The sequence below is a fragment of the Lampetra planeri genome, chromosome 25, assembly GCF_965212315.1.
Source record: "Lampetra planeri chromosome 25, kcLamPlan1.2.h2, whole genome shotgun sequence".
Taxonomy (NCBI): domain Eukaryota; kingdom Metazoa; phylum Chordata; class Hyperoartia; order Petromyzontiformes; family Petromyzontidae; genus Lampetra; species Lampetra planeri.
The window spans coordinates 7,559,493-7,573,986 of NC_136131.1; the positions used below are offsets into that span (position 1 = coordinate 7,559,493).

A 14,494-nucleotide genomic window follows, 5' to 3' on the forward strand; every position below is an offset into this window, starting at 1 on the left:
TCAGAAGTCGAGTTTTTCTTTCGTCATTCGCGACGATTATTTCCCCCCCCCCCCCCTTCTGCCACGTTGAAAACGCCTTCTCGGAGACGGGGCGGCACCCGCGAAAGTTCAAAGGTCGGTGGCCCGCAGAGTTCGTGAAAGTCTCCACGAGACAGAGTTCAAGACAACGGAAGGAAGATCACAAAACCGCCAACGGGGCGTTCGCAGATAAAACCAAAGTCACTGCTCGTCGGCAAGGCCCCAAAAACAACACAAAAGGGGAATCGTTTTCCCGGTGAATCCGCTCGCTCGCCGCTCTCAAAGCTCCCAGTCATCCCACGCTCGCCGTCCATCCCAAGCGCCGGTCACGGAGAACTTTCAAACCCCAAATGGAACAAAAGACCCACACTCAAGTCTCCTCCACCGCTGTTCACAGTCCGAGCTGCAGCCGCTATTGGCCTCCGTCGATCGTCGTTCCTTGCACGCTCACCGACTCATTAGCCCGCTCACCGACTCATTAGCCCGCTCACCAACTCGCCAGTCCACCTGCTTGTCCGCTTGCTCGCTCGCCTACCCACCCACCCATCTGTTCGTTTGCTCGCCCAACAGATTATAAACTCGCCCGCGCTGCAACTGGCTCGCTCATCCGCCAGCTTGTTCTCTCGCCCACCCACCAGCCGGCACATCATCTTCTCCGCTCACTTGTCCACCAGCTCGCCCACCCACCCACCCACCATCTCGCCCTCCCACCCATCCACCCACACCCCCACCGGCCATCCCGCCCGCCCGCCCGCCCGTGCGCGCGATCACGCGCTCGCCCGATATTTGTTGTAGACGTCGAGGAAGAGCGGGCGGCAGGAGATGCGCGCACCGAGCCTGGCGCAGATGAGGAATGAGCCGGAGAGCTTGCGCAGCAGCGAGTAGCTCTCCTCGGGCGGGGGCGCCAGGCGCTGGCGCATGACGCTGGGCATGAGGCCGACGACGCGGCGCGCCGTGGACTGGGAGCCGAAGTCGAAGGCGGCGTCCCCCGAGAAGGCCTCCCCGATGATCATCACCGCGTCCACGTGCGTGTCCTCCAGCAGCTGGGGAGGGGAGGGGGGGGGGGTGAGCCGGGGTGAGAGAGGAGGGGTAAAGGGGTGAAAGGGTGAGAGGGTGAGAGGGTGAGAGGGTGAGGGTTGGTGGGAGTTGTAATCGACCAAATTGCAATTCCAGTGCGCCGACCATTACGGCACTGTGACAGCTTCCCTCCTGGGATGGGTGAGGGTTAGGTTGAGGCACGGGGTGAGGTATGGGGCGAGTGGCAGGGTGAGGCACGGGGTGAGTGGCGGGGTGAGTGGCAGGGTGCGTGGTGGGGTGAGTGGCAGGGTGAGGCACGGGGTGAGTGGCGGGGTGAGTGGCAGGGTGCGTGGTGGGGTGAGTGGCAGGGTGAGGCACGGGGTGAGTGGCGGGGTGAGTGGCAGGGTGCGTGGTGGGGTGAGTGGCAGGGTGAGTGGCGGGGTGGGTGGTGGGGTGAGGCACGGGGTGAGTGGCGGGGTGAGTGGCAGGGTGCGTGGTGGGGTGAGTGGCAGGGTGAGGCACGGGGTGAGTGGCGGGGTGAGTGGCAGGGTGCGTGGTGGGGTGAGTGGCAGGGTGAGTGGTGGGGTGAGGCACGGGGTGAGTGGCGGGGTGAGTGGTGGGGTGAGTGGGAGGGTGAGGCACGGGGTGAGTGGCGGGGTGAGTGGCAGGGTGCGTGGTGGGGTGAGTGGCAGGGTGAGGCACGGGGTGAGTGGCGGGGTGAGTGGCAGGGTGCGTGGTGGGGTGAGTGGCAGGGTGAGGCACGGGGTGAGTGGCGGGGTGGGTGGCAGGGTGCGTGGTGGGGTGAGTGGCAGGGTGAGGCACGGGGTGAGTGGCGGGGTGAGTGGCAGGGTGCGTGGTGGGGTGAGTGGCAGGGTGAGTGGCGGGGTGGGTGGTGGGGTGAGGCACGGGGTGAGTGGCAGGGTGAGGCACGGGGTGAGTGGCGGGGTGAGTGGCAGGGTGAGGCACGGGGTGAGGCACGGGGTGCGTGGTGGGGTGAGTGGCAGGGTGAGGCACGGGGTGAGTGGCGGGGTGAGTGGCAGGGTGCGTGGTGGGGTGAGTGGCAGGGTGAGTGGCGGGGTGGGTGGTGGGGTGAGGCACGGGGTGAGTGGCGGGGTGAGTGGCGGGGTGAGGCACGGGGTGAGTGGCGGGGTGAGTGGCAGGGTGAGGCACGGGGTGAGGCACGGGGTGAGTGGCGGGGTGAGTGACAGGGTGAGGCACGGGGTGAGTGGCGGGGTGAGTGGCGGCGCGCTCACCTTGGTCTCGTACCCCGTGAGGAACTTGAGTTCCCGCAGCTCCTCCACGACACGCCGCTTGTCCCCGCATGATGCCGACATCACAAGCTGGGTGGGGGGGGGGGGAGTAGAGTGGGGGGGGGGGTGGGAACGGCGGGGGGTGAGACAGCTCGCACGGCGAGATTCGCGGTCACAATCCGGCAGGCCGCCCTGGTCAATACTGCGGCGGGTGTATTGGCCGTGAATATGCTACTACTGTGACTACTACTGCTACGAGGCCGACGCATCGCCTGCTAGACCACACCGCAGCAATCATCTCCCCCTGCTGCCAGACTGACCGACACCCGGCAAGGTTCTGAGTCAACTCATGTCGCACAGGGACAGCTGCCACGGAGGGTGCCCCTTTCAAACGTGTTGAGATGCGATGTGGGTCGCTTGCCGCGTGCAAATTGCTGGAGAGATGCCCCCAATAGCCGGACCCCTGTGCCCCCCCCCCCTGCTCCCCACCTCGCCCCGGAGGTTTCGCCGCACGACGGTTCACAGACGGAGTTCTGCCACCGCCGCCACCGCCGCTCACCTCGAGGAAGTGGTCGATGAATCGCTTCTCGTAGTCACGGCTCGCTCCGAAATCCAGCAGCCCCACCTGAGCGCGCGCAACGCAACGCGCACACAATGACAAACATCCCCCCGCCCCCCGCCACGATCGTCTTCTGGGGCAAGCGCTGTGAGCGAGCGCCTACGAAGGGGGCGGTGTGGCCAGCACTGCGCCCGGCCGCCCTTGTCTCCCCGGTAGCGATGTTTACACGGCACTTCAAGGAACTCGTTTTAAGGCCGAGTCGACCTAGGGGGGGGGGCCAGGACCGTTTCGGATATTCATCGCCGATGTTGGCTGTGGGAATCGAGACAAAGACAAAGATCCCCCGTATAGCCTTAACAGACTGTAGGGACAAGTGCTGTTAGCGAGCACCTATGAAGGCCGGAACGGTACACGAGGTGGTGGGTGGCCAGCACCACGCCCGACCGCCTTTGTCTCCCTAGTGGCGATGTTTACACACCGCACAAGATACTCATTTGAGGCTGAGTCGACCTAGGGGAGGCCCGGGACCGGTTGAGATAATCGTCACTGGTGGTGGCCGTGAGCGGGAATCGAACTCGTGTCGCCGGGTTCATAGCGCAGCGCGCTAACCGCTGCACCACCGCTCCCCGAGACACGCACAGAGGCGCACGCATCCCAAGAACCCGCCACGAGGTGGCGCCCTCCGCAAGCCAGCGTGGCGTGGCACTCGCCTTGCCCCGCATGCTGTGCCGCGTGTCGCGTCAGTGAGTGACAGAGGTCGTTACCGGGTACCCGATACCCGTACCCTGCCCGATACTCGGCTACCCGTACCCGACCGGGTACGGGTACGGGTACCCGTTTGTGACCCTGGTGCGGCCAGGTACGGGTAGGCCGTGAGTCACTGGTGAGTCACCGTTTGTCACTCATTTCCCAACGTCTTGTCTCTTCTCACAATTCAAGTTCCTAGAATCAACCCACCCGCGCCTGCAACATGGCTTCATCCCAGAGGTCGCAATCGGGTACCCGATACCCGTACCCTACCCATACCCGGCCGGGTACGGGTACCCGTTTGCGACCCTGGTGCGGCCGGGTACGAGTACGGGTAAGGAATCAAAACCCGTTTGCGACCTCTGGTGAGTGAGTGGCACGGTTCGGAAATCTCGCAGGGGCCGCGCATCACCCCGTGTCAGAGAAGGCGCCGGCAGAAGCGGATGTTGCAGAGCTACCTCCGAGTTTCCTCGATCGACAGAGTAGGCGGTGGCACTTTCCCACCCATCCTCCCACCCTGCCACCCATCCTGGGACTCAAGATATGAGCTCGGAGACCTGGAATCTGGCATCTGGCATCTGGGACCAAGGATAAGATCTGGGATTAAAAACTTGGATCTGAGACCGATGATACGAGATATGATATCTGGGGCCTGGGATCTTGCACTTGGGATTTGGGAAACTGGGTTTCTGGAATTTGGCACCTGGGATCTGGGACCTAGGATCTGGAATAATCTGGAAGATCACACCTGCGATCTGGTATCTGGGATGATCTGCAATGTGACATCTGGCACCTGGAACCTGGAATCTGATATCTGGGATCTGCAAGATGACATCTGGGACCTGTGACCTGGGATCTAGATTATGACACTGAGGATCTGGGGCCTGGAATTTGGGATTTGCAATGTGACACCTGGGATCTGGGATCTGGGATTTGGCACCTGTGACCTGGGATCTAGAATACAGCACACAGGGTCTGGGACCTGGCACCTTATGACCTGGGACGTGGGCCCCCCGTGACCCACTCTGGGACCCGGCACCTGGGACATGGGCCCCCCCCCCCCCCCGTGACTCACTCTGCGGGTCTCGGGGTCGTAGATGAAGTTGGACCAGTTGGGGTCGGTCTGCATGAAGCGGAACTCGAAGAGCTCTCGCAGGCACAGGCGCATGATGTGCAGGGAGATCTGCACAGCCGAGAGACACACGGCACGCTGGACCTGTTAAGGGTCTGGCACGGTGGAGAACTGTAGGTATTACGCGTGGACCCGTTTGCAGAATGCGTAAGTGATATTCCATCTTCTTGGTTCTTTCGGAAAAGTCACGTAGAAGGGAAATAATCAAATAATAAAAATAAAACATAATAAAATAATTATCACGACGTTTCGGCCACAACGCCAGCAGCCGTCCGAAACGTCGTGATATTTATTTTATTATGTTTTATTTTTATCATTTTATTACTTCCCTTCTACGTGACTTTACCGAAAGAACCAAGAAGATGAATCCCTGCAGTCACGAAAGCTTTAAATTGATATTCCATCATCAGCAAATTGGTAACGCTCACTAACACACACACATGAACATATATACATACAAACACGTGAATACAACAAACACACACAAAGACAAAGATCCCCTGTATAAACTTAACAGGCTGTAGGGACAAGTGCTGTTAGCGAGCGCCTGCGATGGCCGGCACTGCACACGAGGGGGTGGGTGGCCAGCACCACGCCCAACCGCCTTTGTCTTCCTAGTGGCGATGTTTACACATCACACCAAGTACTCATTTGAGGCTGGGTCCACGTAGGAGAGGCTTAGAACCGCTTAAGATAATCGTCACTGCTGTTGGTCGTGAGCGGGAATCGAACTCAGGTCACCGGGTTCGTAGCGCAGCACGCTTACCAGTGAGCCACAGATCCCCATATACAGGAACACACACACACACACATGTCCCAATACACATACACACGTCAACACACACCCAACCATAACGGCGTCACCGCAACAACCGCAAAGAAAAAGCGCGGCGCGTTCAGCCACTCGTTCATTGATAAACTTCACTGCGCTTGGCGGCCCCGGGTGACCCCAAGACCCCGTGACCCCGTGACCCCGTACCCAGTTGCGCGTCTCCTGGTCGAGCGACTCGGTGTGGTCGAGCGGCAGGCCGGGCACGAGCTCCGTGGTGAGCACCCTGGCGCTGCTCAGCTCGTCCACCACGCGCGGCACGAACAGCGCCTCCTCCTCCAGCAGCAGGGTCCTGCACAGGGACACGGGGGACACGGAGACACGGAGTGAGTCACGGAGACACACGGACACGGAGACACGGGAACACGGAGTGAGTCACGGAAACACGGAGACACGGGAACACGGAGTGAGTCACGGAGACACGGAGTGAGTCACTGAGACACAGGGACACGGACTGACTCACGGACACACGGAGACACGGGGATACGGGGACACGGAGACACAGAGACACAGGGACACGGGGTACGGAGATATGGGGACACGGAGTGAGTCACGGAGACATGGGGGCAAGGAGACATGGAGACACAGGGCATGGGGACACGGAGTGAGTCACGTGGACACGGGGACACGGAGACACGGAGTAAGTCACGTGGACACGGGGACACGGAGACACGGGGACATGCAGTGAGACACGGGGACACGGGGACACGGGGACATGCAGTGAGACACGGGGACACGGGGACACGGAGACACGGAGACACGGGGACATGCAGTGAGTCACGGGGACACGGGGACACGGAGACATGCAGTGAGACACGGGGACACGGGGACACGGAGACACGGGGACATGCAGTGAGACACGGGGACACGGAGACACGGAGACACGGGGACATGCAGTGAGACACGGGGACACGGAGACACGGGGACACGGGGACACGGAGACACGGGGACATGCAGTGAGTCACGGGGACACGGGGACACGGAGACACGGAGACACGGGGACATGCAGTGAGACACGGGGACACGGAGACACGGGGACACGCAGTGAGTCACGGGGACACGGGGACACGGAGACACGGAGACACGGGGACATGCAGTGAGACACGGGGACACGGGGACACGGAGACACGGGGACACGCAGTGAGTCACGGGGACACGCAGTGAGACACGGGGACACTCCGTGCGTGCGCTCGTTGCGTGTGCGCGTCTCACCGGAAGCGCCGCGTGCACGCGGCCTCGCGCTCGTAGTCGCACTCCCACGCGAGCTCCCGGCCCAGCACCTCCACCACACTCTCCGCAAACAGCCCTGCACCACGAAGACAAAGATCCCCCCTATAGCCTCGATGGACTCTTGGGGCAAGTGCTGCTAGCGAGCAGCGTCCGTGAGGGAGTTGGGGGTGGCAAACACCGTGCCCGGCCGCCTTTGTCTCACCCAGTGGTGATGTTTACACACCGCAATAGGTACTCAATTAATGCTGAGTAGACCTAGGGGATGCCCAGGACCAGTTCAGATATTCGCCACGATTATTGGTCGTGAGTAGGAATCGAACTCCGGTCGCGGGGCTCGGAGCGCAATGCGCTAACCACTGCACCACCACTCCCCACACGCACACACACACACGTACACGAACAAGCATATGGACACGGCAATACGGACACATGCACCCACCAACACATAGACCAGTCACGAAGACGTTCACATGACCCTGACCCCTAGTCTCTGACCCTGACCCCTGGTCTCTGACCCTGACCCCTGGTCTCGGTCTCTGACCCTGACCCCTGGTCTCTGACCCCTGGTCTCTGACCCTGACCCCTGATCTCTGACCCTGACCCCTGGTCTCTGACCCTGACCCCGGTCTCTGTGGAGGCACGCACCCTCGGGGAGCAGCTTGCTCACGCTGAGCACCATCATCAGGTTCTCCACATCGCTCTCGATGCTCTGGGCCACTCCGGGGTACTGCAACAAGAGCAGCAGCATCATCAGCATCAGCAGCAGCATGATATTCTTCAGCAGCAGCATCATCAGCAGCATCATCAGCAGCATCATGAGCATCATCAGCAGCAGCATTATCATCAGCAGCATCATCAGCATCAGCAGCAGCATCAGCAACATGATGAGCATCATCAGCAGCATCAGCAGCAGTATGATCAGCAACATGATGAGCATCATCATCAGCAGCCGCATCAGCAGCAGCATTATCAGCATCAGCAGCATCATGAGAATCATCAGCAGTAGCATCATCAGCAGCATCATCAGCAGCAGCAGCATTATCAGCAGCATCACCAGTGGCATCATCATATAATCATCAGCATAATGAATATTATCATCATCAGCGGGATCGTAATCAGGAGCAATTGTGGCATATTCATCAGCAGAAGCATCATCAGCAGCATCATCAGCAGCATCATGAGCATCATCAGCAGCAGCATCATCATCAGCAGCATCATCAGCATCAGCAGCAGCATCAGCAACATGATGAGCATCATCAGCAGCATCAGCAGCAGCATGATCAGCAACATGATGAGCATCATCATCAGCAGCCGCATCAGCAGCAGCATTATCAGCATCATGAGAATCATCAGCAGCAGCATTATCAGCAGCATCACCAGTGGCATCATCATATCATCATCAGCATAATGAAAATCATCATCATCAGCGGGATCGTAATCAGGAGCAATTGTGGCATCAGGAAAATAAAGCCTCTTGGAGTGTACATGTGTAGTGTGTACGCGTGGTGCGTTGTACTGTGCGCACGTGTGTGTGGTGGCCCACCCCTAGGTCCACTCAACCATAAATTTGTATCTGGGGAGACAAGTATGGCCGGGCGTGATGCTGACCACCGACCCCCTTGTGTGCCGTGCCGGTCTACTCGCGAAACAGAACTTTGCCCCAAAAGTCTGCTTACAGCCTATATCTTTGTCTTTGTTGTGTGCAGTGCAGTATTCTTAGGTTTTTTCGGTAAAGTCACGTAGGTAAAAAATGAAAATTAATAAAAGTAAAATAAAAATAAAATAAAAATTACGACGTTTCGGAGGCAACACAAGCTTCCGTCTTCAGGTGGAACCTGGAACGTCGTGATTTTTTTTTTATTTTTATTTAACTTTTATTAATTTTAACTTTTTACCTACGTGACTTTACCGAAAAAACCTAAGAATATGAATCCTTGCAGCCACGAAAGCTTCAAATCTAGAATGCAGTGCAGTATATATGTTACAGTACATGGGTCTGTCCCGCGACCTCCTGCCAGCATCAGCGGAGCCTTGCGACGCTCCCACCACCACCGTCACGCGGCGGCGGTGGGAGCGAGTGCACCTAGCCTGGCACGAGCGCCGCGTTGGCGGCGGCGTTGTCGCTGCTGAGAATTGATCCCCCACCCCCTGCCCCCGCACCTCCCACTCTCACCTGGACCTTCATGGCCACCTGGCGGCCGTCGTGGAGCCGGGCGAGGTGCACCTGGCCGATGGAGGCGGCCGCGAAGGGCCGCTCGTTGAACTCGGCGAGGCCGTCCCGCCAACGCTCGCCCAGCTCGGCGCTCAGCACCTTCTGCGGGCCACGCGGGGACAGGGGCCGGCGGTGGTCACCGTCGCCCGCACCGGGAGATGTCCGCGACCGCCCAAACACCACAGTGGCCGGATTTATCCTCGTAGCAAAAGTAGCTACGCGTGTAGTAGCTACGCGTGTAGTAGCTACGCGTGTAGTAGCTACGCGTGTAGTAGCTACAGCTACTACATGTGTAGTAGCTACGCGTGTAGTAGCTACACATGTAGTAGCTACTACACATGTAGTAGCTACTACATATGTAGTAGCTACGGGCCCCGCACTTTCAAGGGCCCCGGCGCTAAATGCTTTCAAGCAATTCCGGTTCAGTGATTCTGCACTTGCTTTATTACTATAGGACTATACCGCCTTCGACTTTTAAGAACGACTGGGTGTTTAAGATTAGGGATTTGTCATATTATCTGGCTGTATAGCAAATGAAAAAATACAATAACTTTACTGTGCAAGCAAAATTTTTTGTGTTTAAATATTTACGTGTTTTTTTCTTATTTAGGGCCCCTTTATAACAACATATGCTACAGGCCCCGCACTTAGCTTAATCTGGCACTGCCCAAATGCTTACAAGCATTTGCGAAATCTTTCACAGCGACAAGGAAAACAAACTAAACACAAAACTGCCTTTCGTAGCCAACCGCACCTTATCGCGGTTGGCTACGTACGGTGCGAAAGGAGTTCAACAAACATACATTTGTGGCCAGGCTGCTTTTGAAAAAGAGCTATGCAGTTCAGTGGGCCTTACGTGGTGAAATAAAAAATTAAAGTCGTTTAGTTTTAGACCGGCAGGTTGACCGGCGCGCGTCTAGGAGTGGAGCGGAGAGGAGCCGCTGCCGGGCGTCTCGCACCTTCATCTGCCACGTGGGCATGAAGTCGGCGCTCTGGCGGACCCGCTCGAAGATCTTCTGCACCTGCGGGTTGATGAAGCTGTCGTCTAACGAGGGCGGCAAGGGGGATTGTGGGTAAAAACAAAGCAAAGGAGCGGAATGAGGGATTGTGGGTAAAAAACAAAGAGGCGGCATGAGGGATTGTGGGTAAACACAAACATAGAGGCGGAATGAGGGATTGTGGGTAAACACAAACATAGAGGCCGCATGAGGGATTGTGGGTAAACACAAACATAGAGGCGGAATGAGGGATTGTGGGTAAACACAAACAAAGAGGCGGCATGAGGGATTGTGGGTAAACACAAACATAGAGGCGGAATGAGGGATTGTGGGTAAACACAAACATAGAGGCGGAATGAGGGATTGTGGGTAAACACAAACATAGAGGCCGCATGAGGGATTGTGGGTAAACACAAACATAGAGGCGGAATGAGGGATTGTGGGTAAACACAAACATAGAGGCGGAATGAGGGATTGTGGGTAAACACAAACAAAGAGGCGGCATGAGGGATTGTGGGTAAACACAAACATAGAGGCGGAATGAGGGATTGTGGGTAAACACAAACATAGAGGCGGAATGAGGGATTGTGGGTAAACACAAACATAGAGGCCGCATGAGGGATTGTGGGTAAACACAAACATAGAGGCGGAATGAGGGATTGTGGGTAAACACAAACATAGAGGCGGAATGAGGGATTGTGGGTAAACACAAACAAAGAGGCGGCATGAGGGATTGTGGGTAAAAAACAAAGAGGCGGCATAAGGGATTGTGGGTAAACACAAACAAAGAGGCGGCATGAGGGATTGTGGGTAAAAAACAAAGAGGCGGCATGAGGGATTGTGGGTAAACACAAACAAAGAGGCGGCATGAGGGATTGTGGGTAAAAAACAAAGAGGCGGCATGAGGGATTGTGGGTAAACACAAACAAAGAGGCGGCATGAGGGATTGTGGCAACATCGCAACCTCGCCGACTGCGGAAACCTGGCAGGACCCTGCTGAAAAAAAGTCATGAGCCTCAGCGAGGCTTTCCTGGATAAGCAAGTGGAAATAAATAATAATCTATATTGTTTTATATGTTAGCCTAGGGGACCCCCCGAACGGCAGCGGGCAACGATATCACGCTTGTTTGTTTTAATTCCAATCAAAACTAAACTAAAACTGTATTTTTTATTTTACCAGGTAAGGAGGCCCACTGAGCTGTATAGCTCTTTTTCATAAGCGACCAGACTATCACAAACGATAGCTCAACCAAGTGGCTTATCATGGGGTGGAAATTTATAGCGGCCAAACTCCTCTAAACGCGTGGCGTTGATTCTAAATGTGGAGGGGAAAAACTCGAGGACCCGGTGAAAAATCCACACGAGCACGAGGAGAGAGAGACACACCACAAACTCCAAATATACAGCAGCAGGCGTCAGGGTCGGGATTGAACCAACGACCTCCTGTACACCACGCGAGGTAGTCGACATCTCGCCACGGTGGCGAGATTGATGAAGTAGCTGACCTGCTCACTGCTTGAACACCACGTGACCCCTACCCCCCCGTGCCCCCCCCCCACCCCCCCAACTCACCCTGGATGCTGAGCATCTGTCCGAGCTTGAGAGCCGCGCCGCGCACCTTGCACAGCGTCTTGACGATCCGCTCCGCGTTCGCGTCCGACAGGAAGGGGCTCGAATCGAGCAGGCCGCGACCGCCTGCAGGGCGACGTGGGGGGAGGGGTCCGCAGGAGAGGTCGCTCCTCCGTTAGTCCGACGACCTCCGCCACTCGATGATGGTTTTATTAGTTTAAATTTCATTTTGACAGCATCACGATCACCCCACGATGGACTGACCACCGATGGATGATTGATGGACGAATGGGCTGAGATCATCCCCACCACCACCACCACCATCACCACTCTCGCGCACGTTGCTACAAATCCAAAAGAAGGCACCGGGGTATCGAGGGGCGTCATGTTTAATGTCCAACGTAAACGTCAGCCGGCGTGCGATTGTTCTTCTCGCTTGGGCAAGGGGAAAAAATGTCACGGTGTTTGTTGTTGTCGTTGTAAACAATCTACATTAATATTCTTGGTTCTTTCGGTAAAGTCACGTAGAAGGGAAATAATAAAATTATCACGACGTTTCGACTGCAACACACGCAATCATCATCAGGTGTAAAATCCACAGCTAGAAAATTTGAAAAAAGTGTGGGTTCAAATTATTTTTATTCTTATTTTATTGTTTCCCTTCTACGTGATGACTTTACCGAAAGAACCAATAATATGAATCCCTGCAGTCACGAAAGCTTTAAATAAAAATTTAACCTACATTAAGTTTAGAATACAGGGTTTATTTGGGTTAGATCACGTAAATATATAAATGTGTCGTTAAACCCCGCCACCACCCGACACGGCCGATTAGTAAGGTTTGTCACGTGAACAGGACGTGCCAATTCGTCACTAGCACAGCAACACCGGTTGTGTGAGTACGACCTTTCGCCAGTAATTACTGGCCAAATAATTACGTTTTAACGACACATTTATATTTTTACGCGATCTAACCCCCCAAAAAAACTATACTAAGGATGATATTGGTCGCGAAAGCCTGCGTGTGAAAGCTAAGTTTGTTTACAAAACAACCCCCCAACATCAAAAGTTGTTTACGAATGCCAATAAAGTTATTGTGACGGATGATTGCGGTAGCGCGCGCAGCAGAAACTCGATGAGTCTCGAGGCGCGCTCGCAGGAGGGTGCTGCTACCCCCTGGGATGTTTGGCCATGGATTGCATTCGTGGGCGTTTTTAGGTTTTTAGTTGTCGCGTGGGAGGAGGACCCGGAGAAAACCCCGACACGCAAAACGCGAAGAAGGGATTGACGCTTAAAAACTCCGCACAGATGGATTTAAAATAATAATTATATTTCTGTACAGTACTGCCACTGTTTCACGTTGTTCCGATTTAATTGCGGTGAATGTAGCGGCCGCTAGTGGCTGTGGTGAGTCACGCGGATCAATCACGTGGCGCACAACGGCTACGTACAGAAAGACATCGATTCTTGCGCACGCGCGCGCGCTGCCGTGCGTGAGCTTCGGCGTAGGGAATCGACGATTAATCGACGACTCATCGTCACACCAACGAATGCTTCGTGAACATTCCGCGGTGAACCGGCTCAGTTCGAGCTTCCGCGGATTTCTAATTGACCGTGCATGGCATTGATTGATTAGCACCATGCCCGAGGCAGGGGGGCGGGGGAGTGGGGGGGGCACGAGGCAGAGAGGGCATGGGTGGGGGGAGGGGGCATTGCTTGGGGGCACAGAGGGGGGGAGGGCAAGAGTAGAGAGGCAAAGGAGTGGGGGATAAGAGGGGAGGGGGGATGGGGGGGGGGATTGGTATGGAAGTGGGGGAGGGGTGGGGTAAGGAAGACGAGATGAGGGGGGGGCTAAAGGGGGGATCGGGGGTAAACAAGGCGGAGAAGGGGGTCTGGAATTTACCGCAATGGCCAGGGTCGGGTCTGTTTTGTTCACAACACATGGCTATGGAACGTCCGTGTACAAAGACAAAGGGTCCCCGTATAGCCTCCCATCAGACTGTCGGGGCAAGTGCTGTTAGCGAGCACCTATGAAGGCCGCAACGGCACACGAGGGGGTGGGTGGCCAGCACCACGCCCGGCCGCCTTTGTCTCCCGAGCGGCGATGTTTACACACCGCACCGGCTACTCATGTTGAGGCTGAGTCGACCTAGGGGATGCCCAGGAGCGGTTCAGATAATCGTGACTGGTGGTGGCCGTGAGCAGACATCGAACTCGGATCGCCGGGTTCGTAGCGCAGTGCGCTAACCACTGCGCCACCGCTCCCCCCAACCGCGTGTACACACGCAACCTGCTCAACGAGCCATCGGTTTCCGTCTCCTGTGTACAGCCCTGAGCCAGTGGTGGAAATTCCACATTCCTATGGCGGAGGGAGAGTCTATTAAGAAGTTAGACAACAACAACAACAAACAAACAACCACCGTTAGCGTCGTCACTCTGGCGCTTGTGCCAGGCAAGGTGCATACGCAAAGAAACGTGGACTCAAGAATATTCGAGTCGGCGTGTATTCGTGACACGGGTGGTTTTTGATGAGGTCGCGTGAATATAAATGCGTCGTTAAACCCGCCACCACCCGACACGTGCAACGAGTAAGGTTTGTCACGCGTCGTCGGGTCTAACGACGCATTTATTATATTGTTTGGTTCTTTCGGTAAAGTCACGTAGACGGGAAACAATAAAATAATAATAATACATTTCTTGCTGTGGATTTCACACCTGATGATGATTGTTTTTATTGCAGTCGAAACGTCGTGATAATTTTATTGTTTTATATTTTTATTTATTTATTGTTTCCCTTCTAGGTGTCTTTACCGAAAGAACCAAATAATAATTCCTGCTGTCACGAAAGCTCCAAATCAAGTTTGACACATTTATATATTTTACGCGATCTAATCCCCCCCCAAAAAAACAACCCTGTATTATGGATAATATCG

The 14,494-nt window shown here is 55.8% G+C and overlaps 1 protein-coding gene across 3 annotated transcripts in view; it reads right to left on the reverse strand.

Moving 5' to 3' along the window:
* Positions 1-770: 770 nt before the first annotated feature.
* Positions 771-14,494, reverse strand: part of LOC144727378 (atypical kinase COQ8B, mitochondrial-like) — a 44,682-nt gene continuing 30,958 nt past the window's right edge. For all 3 annotated transcript variants that reach the window (XM_078606150.1, XM_078606151.1, XM_078606149.1), the window contains exons 8-17: positions 11,565-11,687; positions 9,954-10,039; positions 8,956-9,096; positions 7,428-7,509; positions 6,765-6,858; positions 5,703-5,844; positions 4,667-4,774; positions 2,845-2,910; positions 2,289-2,375; positions 771-1,061 (exon numbers count right to left, since the gene is read on the reverse strand). In XM_078606150.1, the coding sequence (XP_078462276.1) occupies positions 786-1,061; positions 2,289-2,375; positions 2,845-2,910; positions 4,667-4,774; positions 5,703-5,844; positions 6,765-6,858; positions 7,428-7,509; positions 8,956-9,096; positions 9,954-10,039; positions 11,565-11,687 (1,205 nt within the window). In that variant the 3' untranslated portion in view covers positions 771-785. The remainder of the gene's footprint in view (positions 1,062-2,288; positions 2,376-2,844; positions 2,911-4,666; positions 4,775-5,702; positions 5,845-6,764; positions 6,859-7,427; positions 7,510-8,955; positions 9,097-9,953; positions 10,040-11,564; positions 11,688-14,494) is intronic.